At 50.2% G+C, this 20,434-nt stretch overlaps 1 protein-coding gene across 1 annotated transcript in view; it reads left to right on the top strand.

Moving 5' to 3' along the window:
• Positions 1–2,480: 2,480 nt before the first annotated feature.
• SMG7 (SMG7 nonsense mediated mRNA decay factor) overlaps positions 2,481–20,434 on the top strand; it is a 58,334-nt gene continuing 40,380 nt past the window's right edge. The window contains 9 exon segments of the mRNA XM_078620012.1: positions 2,481–2,587; positions 6,920–6,951; positions 11,434–11,551; positions 14,409–14,541; positions 15,262–15,436; positions 16,492–16,563; positions 17,580–17,730; positions 19,390–19,525; positions 20,025–20,226. Coding sequence (XP_078476138.1) covers positions 2,562–2,587; positions 6,920–6,951; positions 11,434–11,551; positions 14,409–14,541; positions 15,262–15,436; positions 16,492–16,563; positions 17,580–17,730; positions 19,390–19,525; positions 20,025–20,226 — 1,045 coding nt within the window. The 5' untranslated portion in view covers positions 2,481–2,561.

Raw genomic sequence — 20,434 nt, 5'->3', positions numbered from 1 at the left:
TAAACACAAGATCCAGGTCCGATTCAACAGAGTACATAAAATCCGTGATCTGGTCCCGTCTGTAAAAGATGTGGTTCCAGACATACAGTACCCTGGCGCCTACAAACTAAGTTGCCTCTGTGGTAGCAGTTACCAGAGGTGTGGACTCGAGTCATGTGACTTGGACTCGAGTCAGACTCGAGTCATGAATTTGATGACTTGCGACTCGACTTGGACTTGCATAACAATGACTTTGTCCCACCTATGAGATGTGGACTCGAGTCATGTGACTTGGACTCGAGTCAGACTCGAGTCATGAATTTGATGACTTGCGACTCGACTTGGACTTGCATAACAATGACTTTGTCCCACCTCTGGCAGTTACATTGGCGAAACCAAACGACATGTCTAGGACCGCATCCGTGAACATAAAGCAGACCTGAAACACGGTAGGACAAACACCTCAGCCGTGGCAGATCACTGTTACAACTCAGTGGGCTCACATGACATTGACTTCTCCAAGACAGAGGTTCTCTGCAAGCCATCTGGTTATCATGAGAGATTTGTTCATGAGGCGATCCACATATACAAACACAGAGACAATTTCAACCGAGAAGATAAATTCTGGCTTAGCAATCATTGGAAGGACGTAATAAACCATTTCGGATCTTAACTGATTGTGTTCACATTTACGGTGACTTTCAGACCGCGTTCCACTCACTGGCATTGTATTCTCCGCAGGGAATGGATTCTTTGCTCCGCTGCAAGTTTTCCCCCCACGACTCACCCATTGACACGACAGTCAATGGTACAGTGTATAATAACAAATAGTAAAACATTTATATGCTTAATACAATGTACAAAGTAATATATAGTATCGTAATTGTATAGTAAACATATAGCAGTGTGATACACATTAGGGTGGGTAGAATAATACATAGTGTTATATTAAAATGCATAAGGTGGTTTATAGCAATACAGTATATAATTTAATGTTGGGTTTATCTATGGCAGTATATAATACGGTGTATGCTCGTGTGATGTAAGAGAATAAAGTTTAGATGGAAGCATATTATATAATTTTTACGACGTAGAATTGTAATGTATTACTTGCTGTTAGTAACTCAGCTTATTGTAGAGTATAGTAAGTATACTGATGATGCTATGCAGTTTATACTTTAGTTTTTTATGTAGTTTATACTTTAGTTTTCTACGTGGTTGTTTAGTAACTGCAGCTACATACTATTAACATTCCTTTCCTTTGTTAATGCTACTCCCTGCACCCTCCCTTGGTGCTGCTGATCCTGCATAATGCATGGGCATAATATGACTTTGAAACCCCCCCGCCCACCTCCTACGCATTTCCCATGAATATGCTAAATTCCTCTTGATATGCACATTCTTTTTGTTAAGGCGCTCTTCTTCCACCTCCAACCCAGCTTATATATAAGCTCCTAGCTTGGCAGTGTCTCATTCTTCACCTGAAGACGGCTGCTTGCGTTGTAGCCGAAACGTCGTGAGAATTATTTTATTTTATTATGTTTTATTTTTATTATTTTATCACTTCCCTTCTACGTGACTTTACCGAAAGAACCAAGAAGATGAATCCCTGCAGTCACGAAAGCTTTAAATCGAAATTTGATGTCACGCGATTATGGACGATTTTTTACCCCCCCCCCCCCCTTCGTCACACGACGTCACAAAAAAGTCAGACCCCGCTCTCAAATATGACGTCACAAAGCTTTGCCCCCCCCCCAAATTAAACATGCTTCAAATCGCTTTAAACTATTTTCATTATAGTGCGTATTTAATGTGGCGCTGCACTCTGATGTTGTAGGAGAAAACATTTATTAGAAAGTCTATTTAATTAAGTAGAACGCGTTGTCTATATTTATTTTAAGTTGCGCATTTTGATGTGACGTCACATTTCCCAACCACCCCCCCTCGTCACACATCGTCACAAATGTCTGACCCTACCTAGGTGCGTGACGTCATTTATGGACGGCCCCAATCGTGTGTTTGTACTGTGTTTGTTGTTGCAACGTTCTGACCGCGTGCCCCTACTGGACATGTGTAAAAAAAGAGCTTCATAGCTCATCGGATTCTTACACAATATTAAAAAAATAAATCTGATTCTAATCATTGGCGAGGCACTAATCTGGGGTAGTTGCCTGGCCAACGCGTTCACTCGACGGCCACGTGGGGCACAGGCGGAAGGGGTGGGGGAACAAACCCACGTGGTAGCGTGTCCCCCCGCACGCCCCCCCCCCGCACACACCCCTACGCACACACCCCCCGTTCACCCCCCCCCCGCACCTCTCCCCCCACACCCCCTGCACACTCTCCCCCGCACCCCCCCACATACCCCTCCCCCACGCACATCTTCCCCCGCAGCCGTCCCCCTCACCCCCCCACCTACAACCCCCTCCCCCGTACACCCTCCACGCAACCCCTCCCCCCGCATACCCCCTACCCCCCCGCACTCCCGGAAGTGCATCCCCGTTTGCCGTGCATCACTTCCGGGACCCCTCCATTCCCCCCCCATCACAAGAAGAAAGATGGCGCCTGTTTAGCGCGCAGACATGGGCGACTGCGCGCTGTGTTTACGGTAACCCCCCTTCTCCTCGCCGCCCCCCCCGGCTCCCGTCACCCCGTGCCCCGCCAACGCCGAGCCGCGCGGCCCCGGCGCCGCAGTCCCCAACAGTCCCAGAGTTCCACCGTGACCCCTATGCGGTCCTCGGGACACTAGGCCTCTACGGCCCCCCCTTGTTGCCTAGCGAGCCCCGCCGGCCAGGATGTTGCGTCAGTGGTGTGGTGGTCAGGCCGTTGTTGGGGTTTTGGGGGGGAATTCTTTTTCCGTAGTCGACACTCAGTCTGCCGCCGCGAGGCTGTGCTTGAGACACTGGCTTAAATAGTGTTTTTATCTATTAAACCTTTCCAAGTAAGCTCGAAAGGGCAAACGAATGATTATCGTTGCATCTGCGTGTACGCTTGTGGCTCGTAAACATGACTCACGACGGAAGAAACTTAGGAGTGTCAACTTGTGCTGGTGTTTTGGGGCGCTCACCCTGGAGAGATTCCGGGCCAATTCGATCGGAGGGAACGTCGCCCAATACTTGAGAGACCGACAAACAACCGTAGCACAACGGAAGACGCCGTCTGCGTGAGAACGGCCACTGCCATGCGGCCACCGGCGACTTCTTCCGTGCTGTTGATTGAACAGTTGCAGTTTACTTCCGAAGACAAACGCGTGAAAAGCATTATATAATCCACGCCGAGGCATGATTTCCCGTCACAGACGCCTCCTCGTTACTCTTCCATCGCTACTACGGTGGCTAGGAGATGTTAACTACCTCGCCTGGTATACAGGAGGTCGTGGATTTGAGCCCGACCCTGACAACGCTTGCTGCTGTATATTTGGAGTTTGCGTGTCTCTCATCATCATCACGGTGCTATCAGATGTTATATCCTTCACCTGGTATACAGGGGGTCGTAGGTTCGATCCGGACCCTGACGCCTGCTGTATATTTGGAGTTTGCGTCTCTCCCTCCCCGTGGTCGCGTGGAGTTTTCTCCGGGTCCTCCGGGTTTTCCCTCTACATTTAGAAACATGCGTTTAAGAGTATTTGGCCGCTTTAAATTTCTACATGATAAGCCATTTCGTTGGGCTATCAGGCCGCTTCTGCAGAAGAGATGTATAGCTAATTGGGGCTTACCTGGTAAAAAAAAAAAGTTACTGCTCCCGTAAACTTCACTCATCGCCGATTCCTCGACCCGTGTTGAGGACTCGGTCTACCAAACACTAGCTAGCTGTGTTGTGTCCTCCAGACTGTGTTCCACCACCACGCGAGAAGTCACAGCAACACACATGCCCACTGATTCACTCGGCCCACTCATTCCCTGGGCCCACTCATTCACTCCACTCATTCCCTGGGCCCACTCATTCAGTAGCCCCACTCATTCGCTGGGTCCACTCATTCACTCGGCCTACTAATTCGCTGGGCCCACTCATTCACTCGCCCCACTGATTCACTCGGTCCACTGATTCACTCGCCGACCTACTCGCCACACTGCAGGTCAAAACAATTCTCTTTTTGCATCTTACCTCGCACCGCTTGTTGGAATTCTTTCCCGTCGTCTTTTTCCTCAAACTCTCGTAATAGTAGTAATAACCTTGCTTAATTATGGGACCTCCTTTGCCAGTGTCAAAATATAAGAATAGGTTGTCCCCTTTTTTCTGGCAACAAAACAGGTGTTAAGATTTCGATTTAAAGCTTTCGTGACTGCAGGGATTCATCTTCTTGGTTCTTTCGGTAAAGTCACGTAGAAGGGAAGTAATACAATAACAAAAATAAAACATAATAAAATAATTCTCACGACGTTTCGGCCACAACGCAAGCAGCCGTCCTCAGGTGAAACCAGGTCTGTCGAGGCGACAGCGTCTGACGCTGTCGTGAGAATTATTCTATTATGTTTTATTTTTATTATTTTATTACTTCCCTTCTACGTGACTTTACCGAAAGAACCAAGAAGATGAGGTGTTAAGATGTTAAAACACCAAACTGAAACCTTTTGCAAGGAATCATGTCTGCATTAACCACAGATACTTGTGGTGAAAATATTTTCAAATATTTGTTTTGTTGCCAGAAAAAAAACTATTATATTTAAACCTTGCTTAAATTAAGAACCGTGTTACTTATCCAACGGTTATGTCGTGTTGTGTATAACAACTGTGATAGTGATCATTGTTGCTGGCCGTTTGGCGTTTTGGGACTAATTTAATGCTGTAAAACAAGAAATAACTTGTTAGATTCGCTGCCAAAATACCTTAAAGCAAGAGAAAGAATAGCATAAACACGCTTGTTGTGTAGTAGTCTCGACTAGTATGCACGCTGTGTGGACCTGCTATGTGCCATACTATTCACAAACGTAACAACATGAGGTTAAGAATCAGCATTAACATAAATTTGGCCCAAGTTTACACGAGTATTTGTGTTGATATTTTGAATTGTATTACTAATAAACTATAAAAAACCGTTTTAAAATTTACCAGGTAAGACCCACTGAGCGATATAGTTCTTTTTCAGAAGCGACCTGACCACAAATGATAGCCCAATGAAGTCCCTTATGTGAAAATCTATAGCAGCCAAATGTTCGAAATGCATGATTCAAAATATAGAGGGAAAAATCGGAGTACCCAGAGAAAAATCCACACGACCACGGGGAGAACATCCATCTCCAAATATGCAGCAGGCGTCAGGATAGGGATCGAATCCACAACCTCAGGTGTACCAGGCGAGGTTGTTAACATCTCGCCACCATGGCACCCCAAGGACGGAGTGACAACCAAGAGAGGGAACGCACCCAGAGAGATTGTCCACAGAGGAGACGCAGCGATGAAATTGGCTCCTTCCGTGCAGGCGCTCGGTGGATTGCTACATTGCAGGACCATGAGAGATGGGAAAGCTTGGAGTGATTTTTAAATCCTTTATATTAAGTTCGCTTGCTTGCGTGCTTGCTTGCGTGCTTGCTTGCTTGCTTAGGACCGTGCAAATATTTCGGTCGTTTTTTAACCCACTTCCCGTGATCCAATCGAGCTGACATTTTCCACACAGACTCGTTGTGCCAGACAATTATTGTTCGTGAAAAAAAAATCCCAAAATTTTACACTTTTTAGGCAAAAAAAAATTATTTTACATATTCAAATAGAACTTATTCATGGCTTTGGCTGAACGTCAGAGTGTAAGAGCCCAGAGCGTAACCCCTCCACAGGCCGTGGCGGAGTAGCGCAGTTGGTAGCGCCCTCGCTTCCCATGCCAAAGGTCGCGGGATCGATCCCCGCGTCCTCCACAGGCGAATATATTTTTAAATCCTTTATATTAAGTTCGCTTGCTTAGGACCGTGCAAATCTTTCGCTCGTGTTTTAACCCACTTCCCGTGATCCAATCGAGCTGACATTTTCCACACAGACTCGTTGTGTGTGACGATTAATTTTCGTGAAAAAAATCCAAAATTTTACACTGTTTAGGGAAAACAAATTAAATATTTAATTACCAATTGCTTAATGGTGGCAGACAATCATCTGACCCATAGGTGGCAGCCATCTCAAGCCAGAGGACGAGATGACTCTAGCCGCCACGCATATAAAGGATTTATAGTGAAAAACTTTGTTTTTACGGGTTTACTTGTGGTTGATGAGGATGATGACATTTAGGGAGTCTAGGCCGGTTCAGATGTCACTCGGCCCTGATGTTGGCCACGGATGGGAATCAAATTTAGTGAGGCTGGGGCTCCTACGGTGCGCCAACCACTGCACCACCACTCCCCTACTACTGTACACATATACAGAGAGATCTTAAAAGTGGCCCTAGGTTTTTGTTAGCGAGCGCTTATTTAAGGCAGCATGGTGCACAAGAGGATAGTGTGGCCAGCACCAAACCTTTCAGCCTTTGTCTCTACCTTGTACATATGTTGAACCTTTTTCGCACTGTACGTAGCCAACTGCGCTAATTGGAGGTGCGGGCGAAGGACAACAACCTAAACACAAAATGCAGTTGTAAAGAAATTAGTTTGTCAATATCGATGATTTCAAAGTACATAGCTCCAGTGGCTTCCTAATATCGGACGGAAGAGCATTCCAGACGGCCGCAGAAGCGCATCTGAAAGCGCACAATGCAGTGAGCGTCTTCATTCGATGGTTAGCCACTCACCCACCAACCCAGCCACCCACTCAATCACTGACCAACCCACTCACTCATGTTGAGCTTCTTTCGCACCATACGTTGCCAACCGTGCGAATGGGAGGTGCAGGCCAAGGACAACAAAACTAAATACAGAAAGCAGTGCTAGAGATATCGGTAACAGCATTGAATAGTATTGATGCAGTGTTTACAAATTGTGTGTTGTCTCCGGGCATGCTCGTGCGTGCGTGCTGTGTGCAGGCAAGCGGAGGCGTTGAAGGCGGACATGGCGGGTAAGAGACGCGGTGGACCCCCCCGCACCCATCACACCACATGTCGACGTCTTCACCACTTCTCCCTCCCATCATAAAGTTTCAATAATAACATTATTCACTCTAAAAAAAAATGACCCCTTTACTCGAAAGCATCACCGGTCATTAATGTTGGCGCTTCGATAGCTCTCGCCACCCTTTCAGAGTTAAACTTTTTTTTTAGCTTGGTCTGTGCTTTATGTACGTGTGAGTTTCTCACGCGTGAGTGTAGACAGCCCCACTGTGTGTGTCTCACGCACTGTCTGAGTGTAGATGGCTCAAAGTGTGTGTGAGTATAGACAGCCCCACTGTGTGTGTGTGTCTCACGCACTGTGTCTAAGTGTAAATGGCTCCCAGTGTGTGTGTGCGTGAGAGAGTAGACAGCCCACTGTCTGTGTGCACGTCTCACTGTGTGTTTGTGAGCCTTTGACAATTCTTCGTGGCCTTAAAGTGCACCTGGCCTGGCACAGGCGGCACAGTGGTGACGTGACCGCCACTTAGTGGCGAATGGCGGGTGTTATTGTGTGTGTGGGTCAGCGGTAGTGTAGCGGATAGCGTGCTGCGAATCCAGTTACCCGTGTTCGATTCCCGCTCACGGCCAACACCAGTGACGATTATCTAAACCGGTTCTGGGCCTCCCCTAGGTCGACTCGGCCTCAAATTAGTACCTGGTGCAGTGTGTAATCATTGCCACTCACGAGACAAAGGTGGTCAGGCGTTGTGCTGACCACCCACCCCAGTGTGCTGTGCTGGCCTTCATAGGTGCTACTCGCTAACAGCACTTGCCTCAACAGTCCGTGAAAGGCTACATGGAGGATCTTTGTCTCGCTATTAGCATCTCTGTACATCTGATTGTAGATGTGCCTTTGTGTGAGTGTAGACATCTATCACTCCGTGTATATTACTCACTGCTATTTGTGAGTATATATCTCACTGTGTCTGTACATGTGGGTGTGTATCTTATTATGTGAGTGGGTGTGTATCTTATTATCTGAGTGGGTGTGTATCTTATTATGTGTGTGGGTGTGTGTCTCACTGTGTGAGTGGTTGTGTGTATCTCTCTGTGTAGGTGTGTATCTCACTGTGTGAGTGGGTGTGTATTTCACCGTGTGTTTGGGTGTGTATTTCACCGTGTGTGTGGGTGTGTATCTCACCGTGCCCTCCCTTCTCTATGCTTGTGAAACGTGGACCTCGAAAATGGAACATCTGCGCCGGTTAGAAACATTCAGGCTGGCATGCCTACGACCCATCCGGGGTTTAACCAGGCTGGATTGTGTGAGGAGCTCACAAATCCTTGAAAGATCTGGACACATTCCTATCAGTGAGCTCCTCCGGCAGGCAAGGCTGCGTTAGCTGAGTGGACTTGCTGATGACTGATACCAGCGGTGTCAAGATCGGCCTCTATGGAGGAGGCTCGTGAAGGACGCTGCTACTGGGCAGTTGGATGCAGCCGCGCTCCAACAACAACGGAGGGCAGAGGAGCGACGCTCACAACAATGAGCTCAGCGCCGGGTGGCTAAAATGCAGCAAGTTGGCACAGTAGAGGGTACAGCTGGTGCATCTACCGGTTATCTCAGTCAGCCAACCTATGGCACCTGGGTCTGTCCTGAAACCTCCTGTCAGCGAGCCTTTGACACTTCACGTGGCCTTAAAGTGCACCTGGCCTGGCACAGGCACCGTAGTGACATCACCGTCACTTAGTGACGAATGGCAGGTATTGGTATTTGGTGTGTATCTCACTGTGTGGATGGGTGTGTATATCGCCGTGTGAGTGGTTGTGTGTGTGTGGAGCAGTAGTGTCGCGGATAGCACGTTGCGCCACGAACCTGGCGACCCGAGTTCGATTCCCACTCACGGCCAACACCAGTGACCAGTGACGATTATCTGAACCGGTCCTGGGCCTTCCCTAGGTCGACTCAGCCTCAAATTAGTACCTGGTGCGGTGTGTAAACATCGCCACGAGGGACACAGAGGCGGCCAGGCATGGTGCTGGCCACCCACCTCCTCGTGTGCTGTGCCGGCCTTCATAAGTGCTCGCTAACAGCACATGCCCACACAGTTTGTCAAAGGCTATATGGGGAATCTTTGTCTTTGTGGGTGTGTATCTTACTGTGTGTGTGGGTGTGTATATCACCATGTGAGTGGTTTTCTGTGTCTCACTGTGTGAAGACGTTTCAGAGTCTTGAGACCAGGAAAAGCACCAGGCAGAGATAATCTCCCAAACGAAATGCTGAGGGAGGGTGGCGTTTGTGCACAGACTGCCCTACATGACATCATAATAACAGTCTGGACCACTGGACGAGTTCCGCAGGATTGGAAGGATGCCCTTGTGGTCCCCCTCTCTAAGAAAGAGGACCACACAGACTGTAACAACTACAGTGGCATGTCACTCCTCAGTTTGCCTGGAAAGGTCCTGGCAAGGATTATTCAACATCGCTTTGCCAGGCACGCTGAGGAGAGGCTTGCGGAGCCCCAATGTGGTTTCAGGAAAGGGCGGCCCTGCACAGATGCCATATTTTCTGTCCGTCTGCAACAGCAGAGGTATAAGGAATTCTAACAAGACCTACATCTCTGCTTTATTGACCTGTACAAGGCCTATGATACCATCAGTAGGCCTGGGCTCTGTGTTGTTCTTTGTGCTTTCAGAATCCCTGACACACTGCTCACAATCATTAAGGACCTTCATGATGGTGAGCGGGCCCGGGTAAAACTACGTGGCCGGGAGTCAGAGTCTTTCCCTGTAGACCTTGAGGTGCGACAGGGATGTCCTCTGGCTCCCACATTATTTAACATATATTTCGACCACGTAGTTCGTGAATCCTTTGATGGCTTTACCTGAGGAATTTCCATCTGGTACAGATACAATGGGAGGCTGATTGATGCCCGGGTGCGGTCAAGGGATGGCTCCCTATTGGTCAACCATGTTACGTATACATGGTTGCTGCTCACTCAGAGGAGGAATTGGATGCACTGCTGCTGAACCTGGAGCGTGCCACTAAGAGGTGGGGCCTTCCCATAAGTCCCACCAAAACTAAGCACCTGCCTGGATATTTTGTACCATCAGACACTCCATCTCCACAACTCCCAATTGGTGATGGGGCAGTTGTGAAAAAAGTGGAGAGTTTCCCATACCTGGGCAGTGTGCTCATCACCGGCTCTGGTTTGACAGCAGAGGTCTCACTCTGCATCATTCGAGCGGCATATTTTCATCAGCTGCGTAACGCTGTGTGGAAGCTACCTTGTCTGTCACTCCACATGAAGATTCAGGTCTTCTCGGCCATGGTCATGCCCTCCCTTCTCTACGCTTGCGAAACGTGGACCCCCCTAATATAACATCTTCACCGTTTAGATACATTTAGGCTGGCTTGCCGACGATCCAACCTGGGTTTAACCAGGCTGAATTGTGTGAGGACCTTACAAATCCTTGATAGATCTGGACAAAGTCCCATCCATGAGCTCCCCTGGCAGGCAAGGCTGCGTTGGCAGGGTAATGTAGTCCGCATGCCCAGCCGTATGCCTTAACAGCTTTTGTTAGGCCGGATAGAGGGGGCTAATTGGGCATGGCACGGGCTAGAGAAGAGATGGAGTAATGTGGTACAAGAGGACGTGGAGCTAATTGGACTTGCTGATGACTGGTACCAGTGGTGTCAAGATCGGCCTCTGTGGAGGAGGCTCGTGAAGGACGCTACTGGGCAGTTGGAGGCAGTCGCCCTCCAACAACAACGGAGGTCAGAAGAACGACGCTCACAGCAACGAGCGGAGGGCCGAGCGGCTAAAACACAGCAAGTTGGCACAGTAGGGGGCACAGGTGGTGCATCGGCCAGTCATCTCAGTAGACCATGAGACCTGGGTCTGTCCTGTGACTTTCTGCTGGTGGGCGTTAGGCATTTCACGTGGCCATAACATGCACATAGCCTGGCACAAGTGCCGTGGTGACGTCACCGCCACTTAGTGGCGAATGGCAGTTGTTGTGTGTGTTTCACTGTGTGAGTGGTGGTGTGTATCTCACTGTGTGTGTGTGCATCTCACCGTGTGTGTGTGGGTGTGTATCTCACCGTGTGAGTGGTTGTGTGTCTCACCGTGTGAGTGGTTGTGTGTGTTTCACTGTGTGAGTGGTTGTGTGTGTTTCACTCTGTGAGTGTTTGTGTGTGGCTCATCGTGTGTATGTGTGCATCTCACCGTGTGTGTGGGTGTGTATCTCACCGTGTGAGTGGTTGTGTATCTCACCGTGTGAGTGGTTGTGTGGCTCATTGTGTGAGTGGTTGTGTGTGTTTCACCCTGTGAGTGTTTGTGTGTGGCTCACCGTGTGTGTGTGTGCATCTCACCGTGTGTGTGGGTGTGTATCTCACCGTGTGAGTGGTTGTGTGGCGCTCTGTGTAAGTGGTTGTGTGTGTTTCACTCTGTGTTTGTGTGCGTCTCACCGTGTGTGTGTGGGTGTGTGCGTCTCACCGTGTGTCACCGTAGATGGCTCGTTGAGCGCCGCTGACGTGTGGACGTCCCGCCAGAACCTGCAGGACGTCTACCAGAAGATGCTGCTCACGGACCTGGAGTACGCGCTCGACAAGAAGGTGGAGCAGGACCTGTGAGTGCTCGCCTCTCGCTCACACTCGCTCATACTTATACACTTGACTCACATTCTCTTCACTTACACTCGCTTACACTCGGACACACACACTCGCGTGCTCCCAGTGATCATCGGATGCGTTGCTCAGCACGCTAACCCCTCCCCACACACTGACATAAACTCACACATACGCGCCTATACACACATGCACAATTCCCTGTGTAGCCTTTAACAGACTGTTGGATAAAGTGCTGTTAGCGTGCACCTATTGAGGCCGGCACGGCGCACGAGGGTGGCTAGCACCTTGCCTGGCTGCCTTTATCTCTCCACTGCCGATGTTTACATAGTGCACCCGGTACTAGTTTAAGGATGTGTCTACCTAGGTTCCGATAATCGCCACTGGTATTGGCCGTGAGTGGGAATCGAACTCGGGTCGCCGAGTTCGTAGCGTGCTAGCCGCTGTACAACATCTCCCCACACATTCACACATACAACAACAACCGCCATTCGCCACTAAGTAGGCGGTGACATCACCACGGCGCTTGTGCCAGGCCAAGTGCACGTTGAGGCCACGTGAAGTGTCGAACGCCCGCTGGCAGGAGGTCACGGGCCAGACCCAGGTGCCATGGGTCGACTGACTGAGATGACTGGCCGATGCACCACCTGTGCCCCCTACTGTTACAACTTGTGCTTTAGCCACCTGGCGCTCCACTCATTGTTGTGAGCGTCGCTCCTCTGCCTTCCGTTGTTGTTGGAGGGCGACTGCCTCAAACTGCCCAATAGCAGCGTCCTTCACGAGCCTCCTCCACAGAGGCCGATCTTGACACCGCTGGTATCAGTCATCAGCAAGTCCACTCAGCTGCACATCCTCCTGTACCACGTCACTCATCTGTTTTCTAGTCCATGCGACACCCATGTAGCCCCCTGCATTCGACCAAATATAAGCTGCTTGGGCATGCGGTGGCTGCGCATGTGGGCTACATGATCAAGCCAACACAGCCTTGCCTGCCGGAGTAGCTCAATGATGGAACTTTGTCCACATCTTTGAAGGATCTGATCTCCTCGCACAATCCAGCTAGTTTAAACACAGGGTGGAATGTAGGCAGGCCAGCCTGAATGTTTCGAACCGACGCGGATGTTCCATTATAAGGGTCCACGTTTCACAAGCGTAGAGAAGGGAGGGCATGACTGTGTTCGATAAAACGATACACACCCACTCACAGTGAGACACACAACCACTCACATGGTGAGATACACACCCACACACACAGTGAGATACACACACAGTGAGACACACCCACACACAGTGAGATACACACACACACACAGTGAGACACACTCACCCACACACAGTGAGACACACACCCACACACACAGTGACATACACACCCACACACAGTGAGACACACCCACTTACACAGTGAGACACACTCACACACAGTGACATACACACCCACTCAGTGAGACACACCCACACACACAATGAAATACACACCCACTCACAGTGACATCCACACTGACACACACAGTGAGATACACACCCACACACACAGTGAGACACACACCCACACACCCTTTTTAGAGTCCGCGTTTTTGCAAGCATAGATAAGGCAGGACATGAATGTTGTCAACAAGACCAGAAGCTTCCTGTGGGTGACAGGCCCAGGTATCTTCTACACAGCAGCGTTACGCAGCCGTTGAACAAAAAATAATGTCACTCGCCTGATTCAGAGTGAGACCTCCGCTGCCCAGGGAACTCCTCCACTTCTCCAGAACTGCCCCATCACTCGCGGGAAGTTGAGGTGGTGGAGAATTTTACGACGTAAAATAAAACTCTTAAACTATTTTTACTTTATCAAGTAAGGCCCACTGAGCTATGCAGCTCTTTCAGTAGCGACCTGGCAATCACATATGATTGCTCTACGAAGTGGCTTATCACGTGGACATTCATAGCAGCCAAATACTTTAAACGCACTTCTCTAAATGTGGACGGGAAAACTGGAGGACCCAGAGAAAAATGCACGTGATCACGGGGAGAACATGCAAACTCCAAATATACAGCAGGCTTCAGGGTCGAGATTGAACCCACAACCTCCTGTATACCAGGTGAGCTACCCAGGCAGGTGCTTGGTTTTTGTGGGGCTGATGCCAAGGCCCCATCTCTTATTGGCAAGCTCCAGGTTCAGCACTAGAGCTTGCAACTCCTTAAGAGTAGTACCAGATAATCAGCATACACAACATGGTTGACGAATAAGGTGGTCATCCCTTGACCGCACCCAGGCATTCATCAGCCTACCATTAAATCTATACCACAAGGACATTTCTCTGGTCCAGCCGTGGAAAGTGTCTCAATGGATGTGGTCAAAAATACAGCTAACAAGCACGCGCGCACGCTGTCGACATGCGCGACCCTGCGATGGAGTGCTCCGTCTCACGCACTAACAGTGCCTCCCGGCGCCTCTTTGCGCCTGACTTCTATTCGCCGCGCCTCCACACACCTTCCCGCGTCTTACCCACACATCTCTGTGTCTCCCAATTCCCATGCCTCCCCATACCTCCCTGCCTCGCCGTGTCTCCCCCTTTCTACCTTCACCTCTCCACTCCTCCCTGTGTCTCCTCCTTTCTCCCTGTTCCTCACCTCTCCACTCCTCCCCGTGTCTCCCCCTTTTTCCCGTTCCTCCCCTCTCACCTCTTCACCTCCCTGTCTATCCTCTTTTCTCCCCACACCTCTCCACTCCTCCCCATGTCTCCCCCTTTTTCCCCGTTCCTCCCCTCTCACCTCTTCACCTCCCCGTGTATCCTCCGTTCTGCCCGCATCTCCCATCTTACCTCTCCACCTCCTCCCCCGCACCTCCCCTGTGCATGCTGCTTGCAGGTGGAACTACGCCTTCAAAAACCAGATCAGCAGCCTCCAAGGCCAGGCGAAGAACAGAGCTAACCCCAACCGTGGGGAGGTGCAGACCAACCTGGGGCTCTTCCTGGAGGCGGCCAGTGGCTTCTACACACAGGTGTGGAGGGCTGGAGGTGGCGTCTGCATGTCCCCCACCCCACTCTCCCACCCCCGTGTGCCCACATCTCTCACCCTGCGTCTCACCCTGTCTCTCACCCTGTCTCTCACCCTGTCTCTCACCCCGCGTCTCACCCCGCGTCTCACCCCGCGTCTCACCCTGCGTCTCTCCACGTATGCTCACGTCTCTGACCCTGCACCTCACCCCGTCTCTGACCTTGCGTCTCATCCTGTCTCTCACCCCGCGTCTCTTCACTTGTGCTCACATCTCTCACCGTGTCTCACCCTGCATCTCACCCTGTCTCTAACCCTGTGTCTAACCCTGTGTCTCACCCTGTCTCTCACCCTGTCTCTCACCCTGTCTCTCACCCTGCGTCTCATCCTGCATCTCTCCATGTGTGCTCACGTCTCTCACCCTGCGTCTCACCATGTCTCTCACCCTGCATCTCACCCTCCGTCTCTCACCCTGCGTCTCACTCTGTGTCTCTCCACATGTGCCCACATCTCTCACCCTGCCTCTCACCCTGTCTCTCACCCTGCGTCTCACCCTGTGTCTCTCCACGTGTGCTCACGTCTCTCACCCTGCGTCTCACCCTGCATCTCACCCTGTCTCTCCACATGTGCTCACCCTGTGTCTCTCCACATGTGTTCACGTCTTCTTTACCCTGTGTCTCACCCTGCGTCTCTCCCCCACCCCCTCCCCCCCCCCGTGTCTCCCCAGCTGCTGCAGGAGCTGTGCGTGGTGTTTGAGGTGGACCTGCCCTGCCGCGTTCGCTCCTCCCAGCTGGGCCTGGGTATCGGACCGCCGCCGCCTATGGAGCCGGCCATCGTGAAGCCGCAGCCCAACTCCTGCCTCTACATCTGCCAGCACTGCCTCGTCCACCTGGGAGACATCGGTAGGGGGGCGACGGTCTCCGTAGCGACGGCAGTAACCGGCGTCACCGTAGCGACGGCATTTTTACGGATTTTGCTCGGATGCGTGTTAACACATGGTTGCCCCCCCCCCCCCCCCCCCCCTCAGGAGAAGGATCCCAGCCCTTGAGTTAAAACTATCAACTCTGGCTATCCGCCTGATGGTGTCCGTTGTTGTAATTACTGGCGAAACGTCACGGTCCTCGAGTTGTAAATGTTGTAGTGGTTTTACTCTCCCAAAACACAACCGGTTAATGCTGTAAAGTATACACTACACTATACACTATGATGTAAATGTAGTAGTGGGTTTACTCTCCAGCACACAACCGGGAAGTGCTGTATAGTATACACTATACACTACACTATACACTATAATTGTAAATGTAGTAGTGGGTTTACTCTCCCAACACACAACCGGGAAGTGCTGTACGAGTAACGAATTGGCACGTTTTGTTCACGTCACAAACCTTACTAATTGGCTTTGTTGGGTGGTGGCGGGTCTAACGACACATTTATCCTCACGCGATCTAACCCAAAACATTTCTTACGAAAAATATTGGTCGCGAAAGCCTAACGTGTTAAACTGATTTATTTTTATTTTACTAGGTAAGGGTCCGCTGAGCTTACATAGCTCGGCCGAAGGGCCTTATCATTCACACGTGGAAATTTATAGCAGCAGCCAATTACTCAGAATGCATGTTTCTAAACACGGAGGGAAAAACCCATAGGACCCAGAGAATAATCCACAGGACCACGGGGAGAACACGCAAATTCCAAATATACAGCAGCAGTCGTCAGGGTCGGGATCGAACCCACGACCTCCTTTATACCAGGCGAGGTAGTTAACATCTCCTAGCCACCACGGGTTAGGTTGTATAGTGCTGCTGCTACAGTGGTGGTGGTTATGATCATGGTGTGGCCCCGTGTGTGTGTGTGCATGTGCACTTGTGTGTGCTCGCTAACAGCACTTGCCCGAACGTTCTGTTAAGGCTATACGGGGGGATCTTTGTTTTGCATGTGCCGTGCCTCCCCGACTCAGCTCGCTACCGCAACCAAATCAGCCAGGCGGAGTCATACTACAGGCATGCTGCGCAGCTGGTGCCTTCTAATGGTACGCACACACGCACGCACACACGCACGCAAAAACACGCACGCAAAGACACGCACGCAAAGACACGCACGCACACCCCAGGGTACTAGGCGCACACACACAGACAGGTCTACCAGACCGACGGTTTCATCTCATCCACCACCACACTGTGTTCAACCACCACCACCACACCACAGGTCACAACAACAAACACCCACCCACTCATTCACTTGAGCTGCTATCATCACGTGTGGCATGTATGTATGTATTTATTTTGACCGTCTTTCGCACCCTACGTAGCCAACTGTTCTGATCAGAGGTGTGTCGTTCTTTTTCAAAAGCGACCTGCCCACAATTGATAGCTCAGCGAAGTGGCTTCTCACGTAGAAATTTGTAGCAGCAGCGAAATACTCTAAACGTGTGGTGATATCGATTCTAAGTGTGGAGGGAAAAACTGGAGGACCTGGAGAAAAATCCACGTGACCACGGGGAGAAGAACATTCAAACTCCACATATACAGCAGGCGTCAGGGTTGGGATCGAACCCACGACCTCCTGTATACCAGGCGCAGCATGACCGCTGCCACTCTACGGTAGCCGGTGCCAACAATTGTGCCACACGCCACTCGTTCCCTGCCACATGGCATTGTGGGGGAGCCTCGGTACTACGTCTTCCTAGCTGAAGATGTAGTAGCGATAAAGTTATTTTACTTACATTTTTCTCCCGATTCCAATGACGTACATGCGTGTTCCGTCATCGGAACACATGTTAAATAACTTTATCGGTACGTCTTCAGCGAGGAAGACATAGTACATGTACGTACGTCATCGGATCTCAAATAAAATTACTTTATTGGTACGTCTTCAGCTCGGAAAACTTAGCACACGTATAGTACGAACGGAATCAGAAGAATCGTAAGAAAACTGATGACGTACAATGATGTACATGTACGTACGTCATCGGGAAGGGGCTAAGTACGGTGTACTTGCCATGTTTTACAACACCTTGCTGCTGCGTGTGGTGCGGTGCGACGGCAGGCCAGCCGTACAATCAGCTGGCGATCCTGGCATCGTCGCGCGGAGACCACCTCACCACCATCTTCTACTACTGCCGGAGCATCGCTGTGCGCTTCCCCTTCCCGGCGGCCGGCACCAACCTCAGCAAGGCCCTGTCCAAGGCCATCGAGGGGCAAGCGCTGCACCGCACCACCACCAAACAACCGGGCCCGGGGCCACGGCACGCCGGCATGCACGCAGAAAGAGAGGCCACGTCTCCTAGCCACTGTTAGGCACCTTCAGTGGCGAGATGTGAACCCATCGATAAAACTGAACGGCGTTTATATTCTTTGGGTCTTTCGGTAAAGGTACGTAGATAGGTTATTTTCTTTGAACCTATCTACGTAACTTTACCGAAAGAATATGAATTCCTGCAGTCACGAAAGTCAAGATTTGAACGGCGTTTCACGGGTTGTAATAAAAATTATAATTGCTTGGGGTCTTATTTGAATGGTAATACGTTCAACTTGTTGCGTGCCAGAACGACACGGAGGCGCAAGGAATCACGGACAAGCAGGAAGGCACTCTACAAACTATTGAAAAACTAATTTTTATTTTACCAGGTACAGACCTACTGAGCTATGTAGCTCTCGAATGATAGCTCAATCAAGTGGCTTATCATTATCGGTGGAAATTTAAAGCATCAACCAAATACTCTAAACACGTGATGTTGATTCCAAATGTGGAGGGAAAAACCAGAGGACCCGGAGAAAAATCCACACGACCACGGGGAGAGGGAGAGACAGACGCAAACTCCAAATATACAGCAGGCGTCGTCAGGGTTGGGATTGAACCCACAACCTCCTGCATACCAGAGGAGGTAGTTAACATCTCCTAGCCACTGTGGCTCACTCACTTGGTGAGCCAGCGCCACCTACTGTCCAAGCTCCACGGTCCTCTCTGTTTATATTAAGGAGTTAATCGGCCAATGAATGAGCGTTCACATGCAGTAGGAAACCGGAGCATGCCTAGCGAGAAACCACACGCGTGCGAGGGGGAGACGCGCTATTGCATACAAACGGAAGAGGTGGAACTCCACATCTGTTTTTGCTGTACTGCCTCTCTGGGGATCCAGGGGATTTGGCTTCTCCTCGGAAGTCTCCCTGCGGGAAGGGAGTTAAACAACAGCTGGGTGTGTTATTCATCATAAAGGTTTATTGTTGGTCGCGAAAGCCTACGTGTTAAACTCTTTTTTTGTTTGGGTTAGATCACGTGAGTATAAATGTGTCGTGAGACCCTCCACCACCTGACACAGCCAATTAGTGAGGTTTGTGTCACGTAAACAAAACGTGTCTCTAGTTCAGCGCACACCGGTTGTGTGTTGGAGAGTCAAGCCCACAATAACATTTACCATTCGAGTAACCGTGACGTTTTGCCAGTAATTACAACAACAATCAGCAGCCTCATCAGGCGACAGACACAGAGTTGTGAAGAAATCCTCCTGCTGTTTCGGTCTTAAATAGAGCAGGTGGTAAATGTGATGACATCACCTGTGAGCCAATCGGGGTGTGAAGACGAGAGAGTGGGGGGGGTTAATATATTCATTAAAATTATAATGGGATATCTATGATTGGGCGGTTGAATAACCCCACGTATTGTTTACGTGACAAGCCCTTACTTAATTGGCTGTGTCGGATGGTGGTGGTGGCGGGTTTAATGAAACATATTTCCACGATGTAACCCCAAAAACACCTACATAATGGATTATATTGGTGGGGAAGCTTCTTATTACCGCTGCTGTTACTACGACTACTACAAGTTGTGTTCATTGTTTCTTTGTGGCGTCCCGCAGGAGGGAGGAGCCCAAGGTGAAGATAGGGCTGCTGGATTTTCTGAAGCTGTTCATCCGCTTCCACGCTCACGTCTACTTGGGCAAGAGCCTGGACCGCCTGGTCACGCTCAGCCACAAGCTGGAGGAGGCGTTCAAGGTGAGACGTAGCAGCAGCAGCGGCGGCGGCAACAGTTGCAGCAGCAGTGAGGATAGTAATTGAGAGCATTTGATGTTGGAGTTATCGCACAGACTAAACTCAACTATTTTTATTTTACCTGGTAAGGCCCCCACTGAGCATGTATTACAGCTCTTTTTCGGGATCGAATCCATGACTTCCTGCACACCAGGCGAGGTAGTTAACATCTAGCCACCGTGATGATGAGAGAGAGACGCAGACTCCAAATATACAGCAGCAGGCATCGTCAGGATCGGGATCGGATCCACGACCTCCTGTATACCAGGCGAAGTATTTAACATGTAGCCACTAATGATGAGAGACAGACGCAGACTCCAAATATACAGGAGGCGTCAGGGTCCGGATCGAACCCACAACCTCCCGTAAACCAGGTGAGGCAGTTGACATCTCCTAGTCACCGTGGCCATTGTGGTTGCGATGTAACCAACCGCTTGCCCTGTGCTCTGTGCGACGGGAGTAGGGGCTGCTGGCCGCCAGGGCGCTCTCTGCCCAGCAGCTGGTGCACCTGGTGGTGGTGACACTCTTCCAGATGCACCACCTGCGCGAGGGTGGCGGCGGCGGCGCCGTCGAAGAGCAGCAGCCCGAGCCCGAGCAACAGCAGCAGCACGATGGTGACGACGACGACGATGAGACGCGGTGGACAAACGCGCTCACACTCTACAGTGAGAAGAAGCGGCGACACGGGCGTGGGGAAGGGAGAGGTGTGGGGACAGATACAGTCCCGGATTAAGCTAGTGCGAGGCCTGTAGCATATGTTATGAGGAGGCCCTAAATTAAAAGAAAAACACCTAAATATTGAAACACAAATTTTTAACTTGCATAGTAAAGTCATTGTATTTTTTCATTTTCTATACAGCCAGATACTATGAC

Source organism: Lampetra planeri, chromosome 68, assembly GCF_965212315.1.
Source record: "Lampetra planeri chromosome 68, kcLamPlan1.2.h2, whole genome shotgun sequence".
NCBI classification, from domain to species: Eukaryota; Metazoa; Chordata; class Hyperoartia; order Petromyzontiformes; family Petromyzontidae; genus Lampetra; species Lampetra planeri.
The sequence above is the reverse complement of the archived record's forward strand: the minus strand, read 5'-3'. Positions and strand labels throughout refer to the sequence as shown.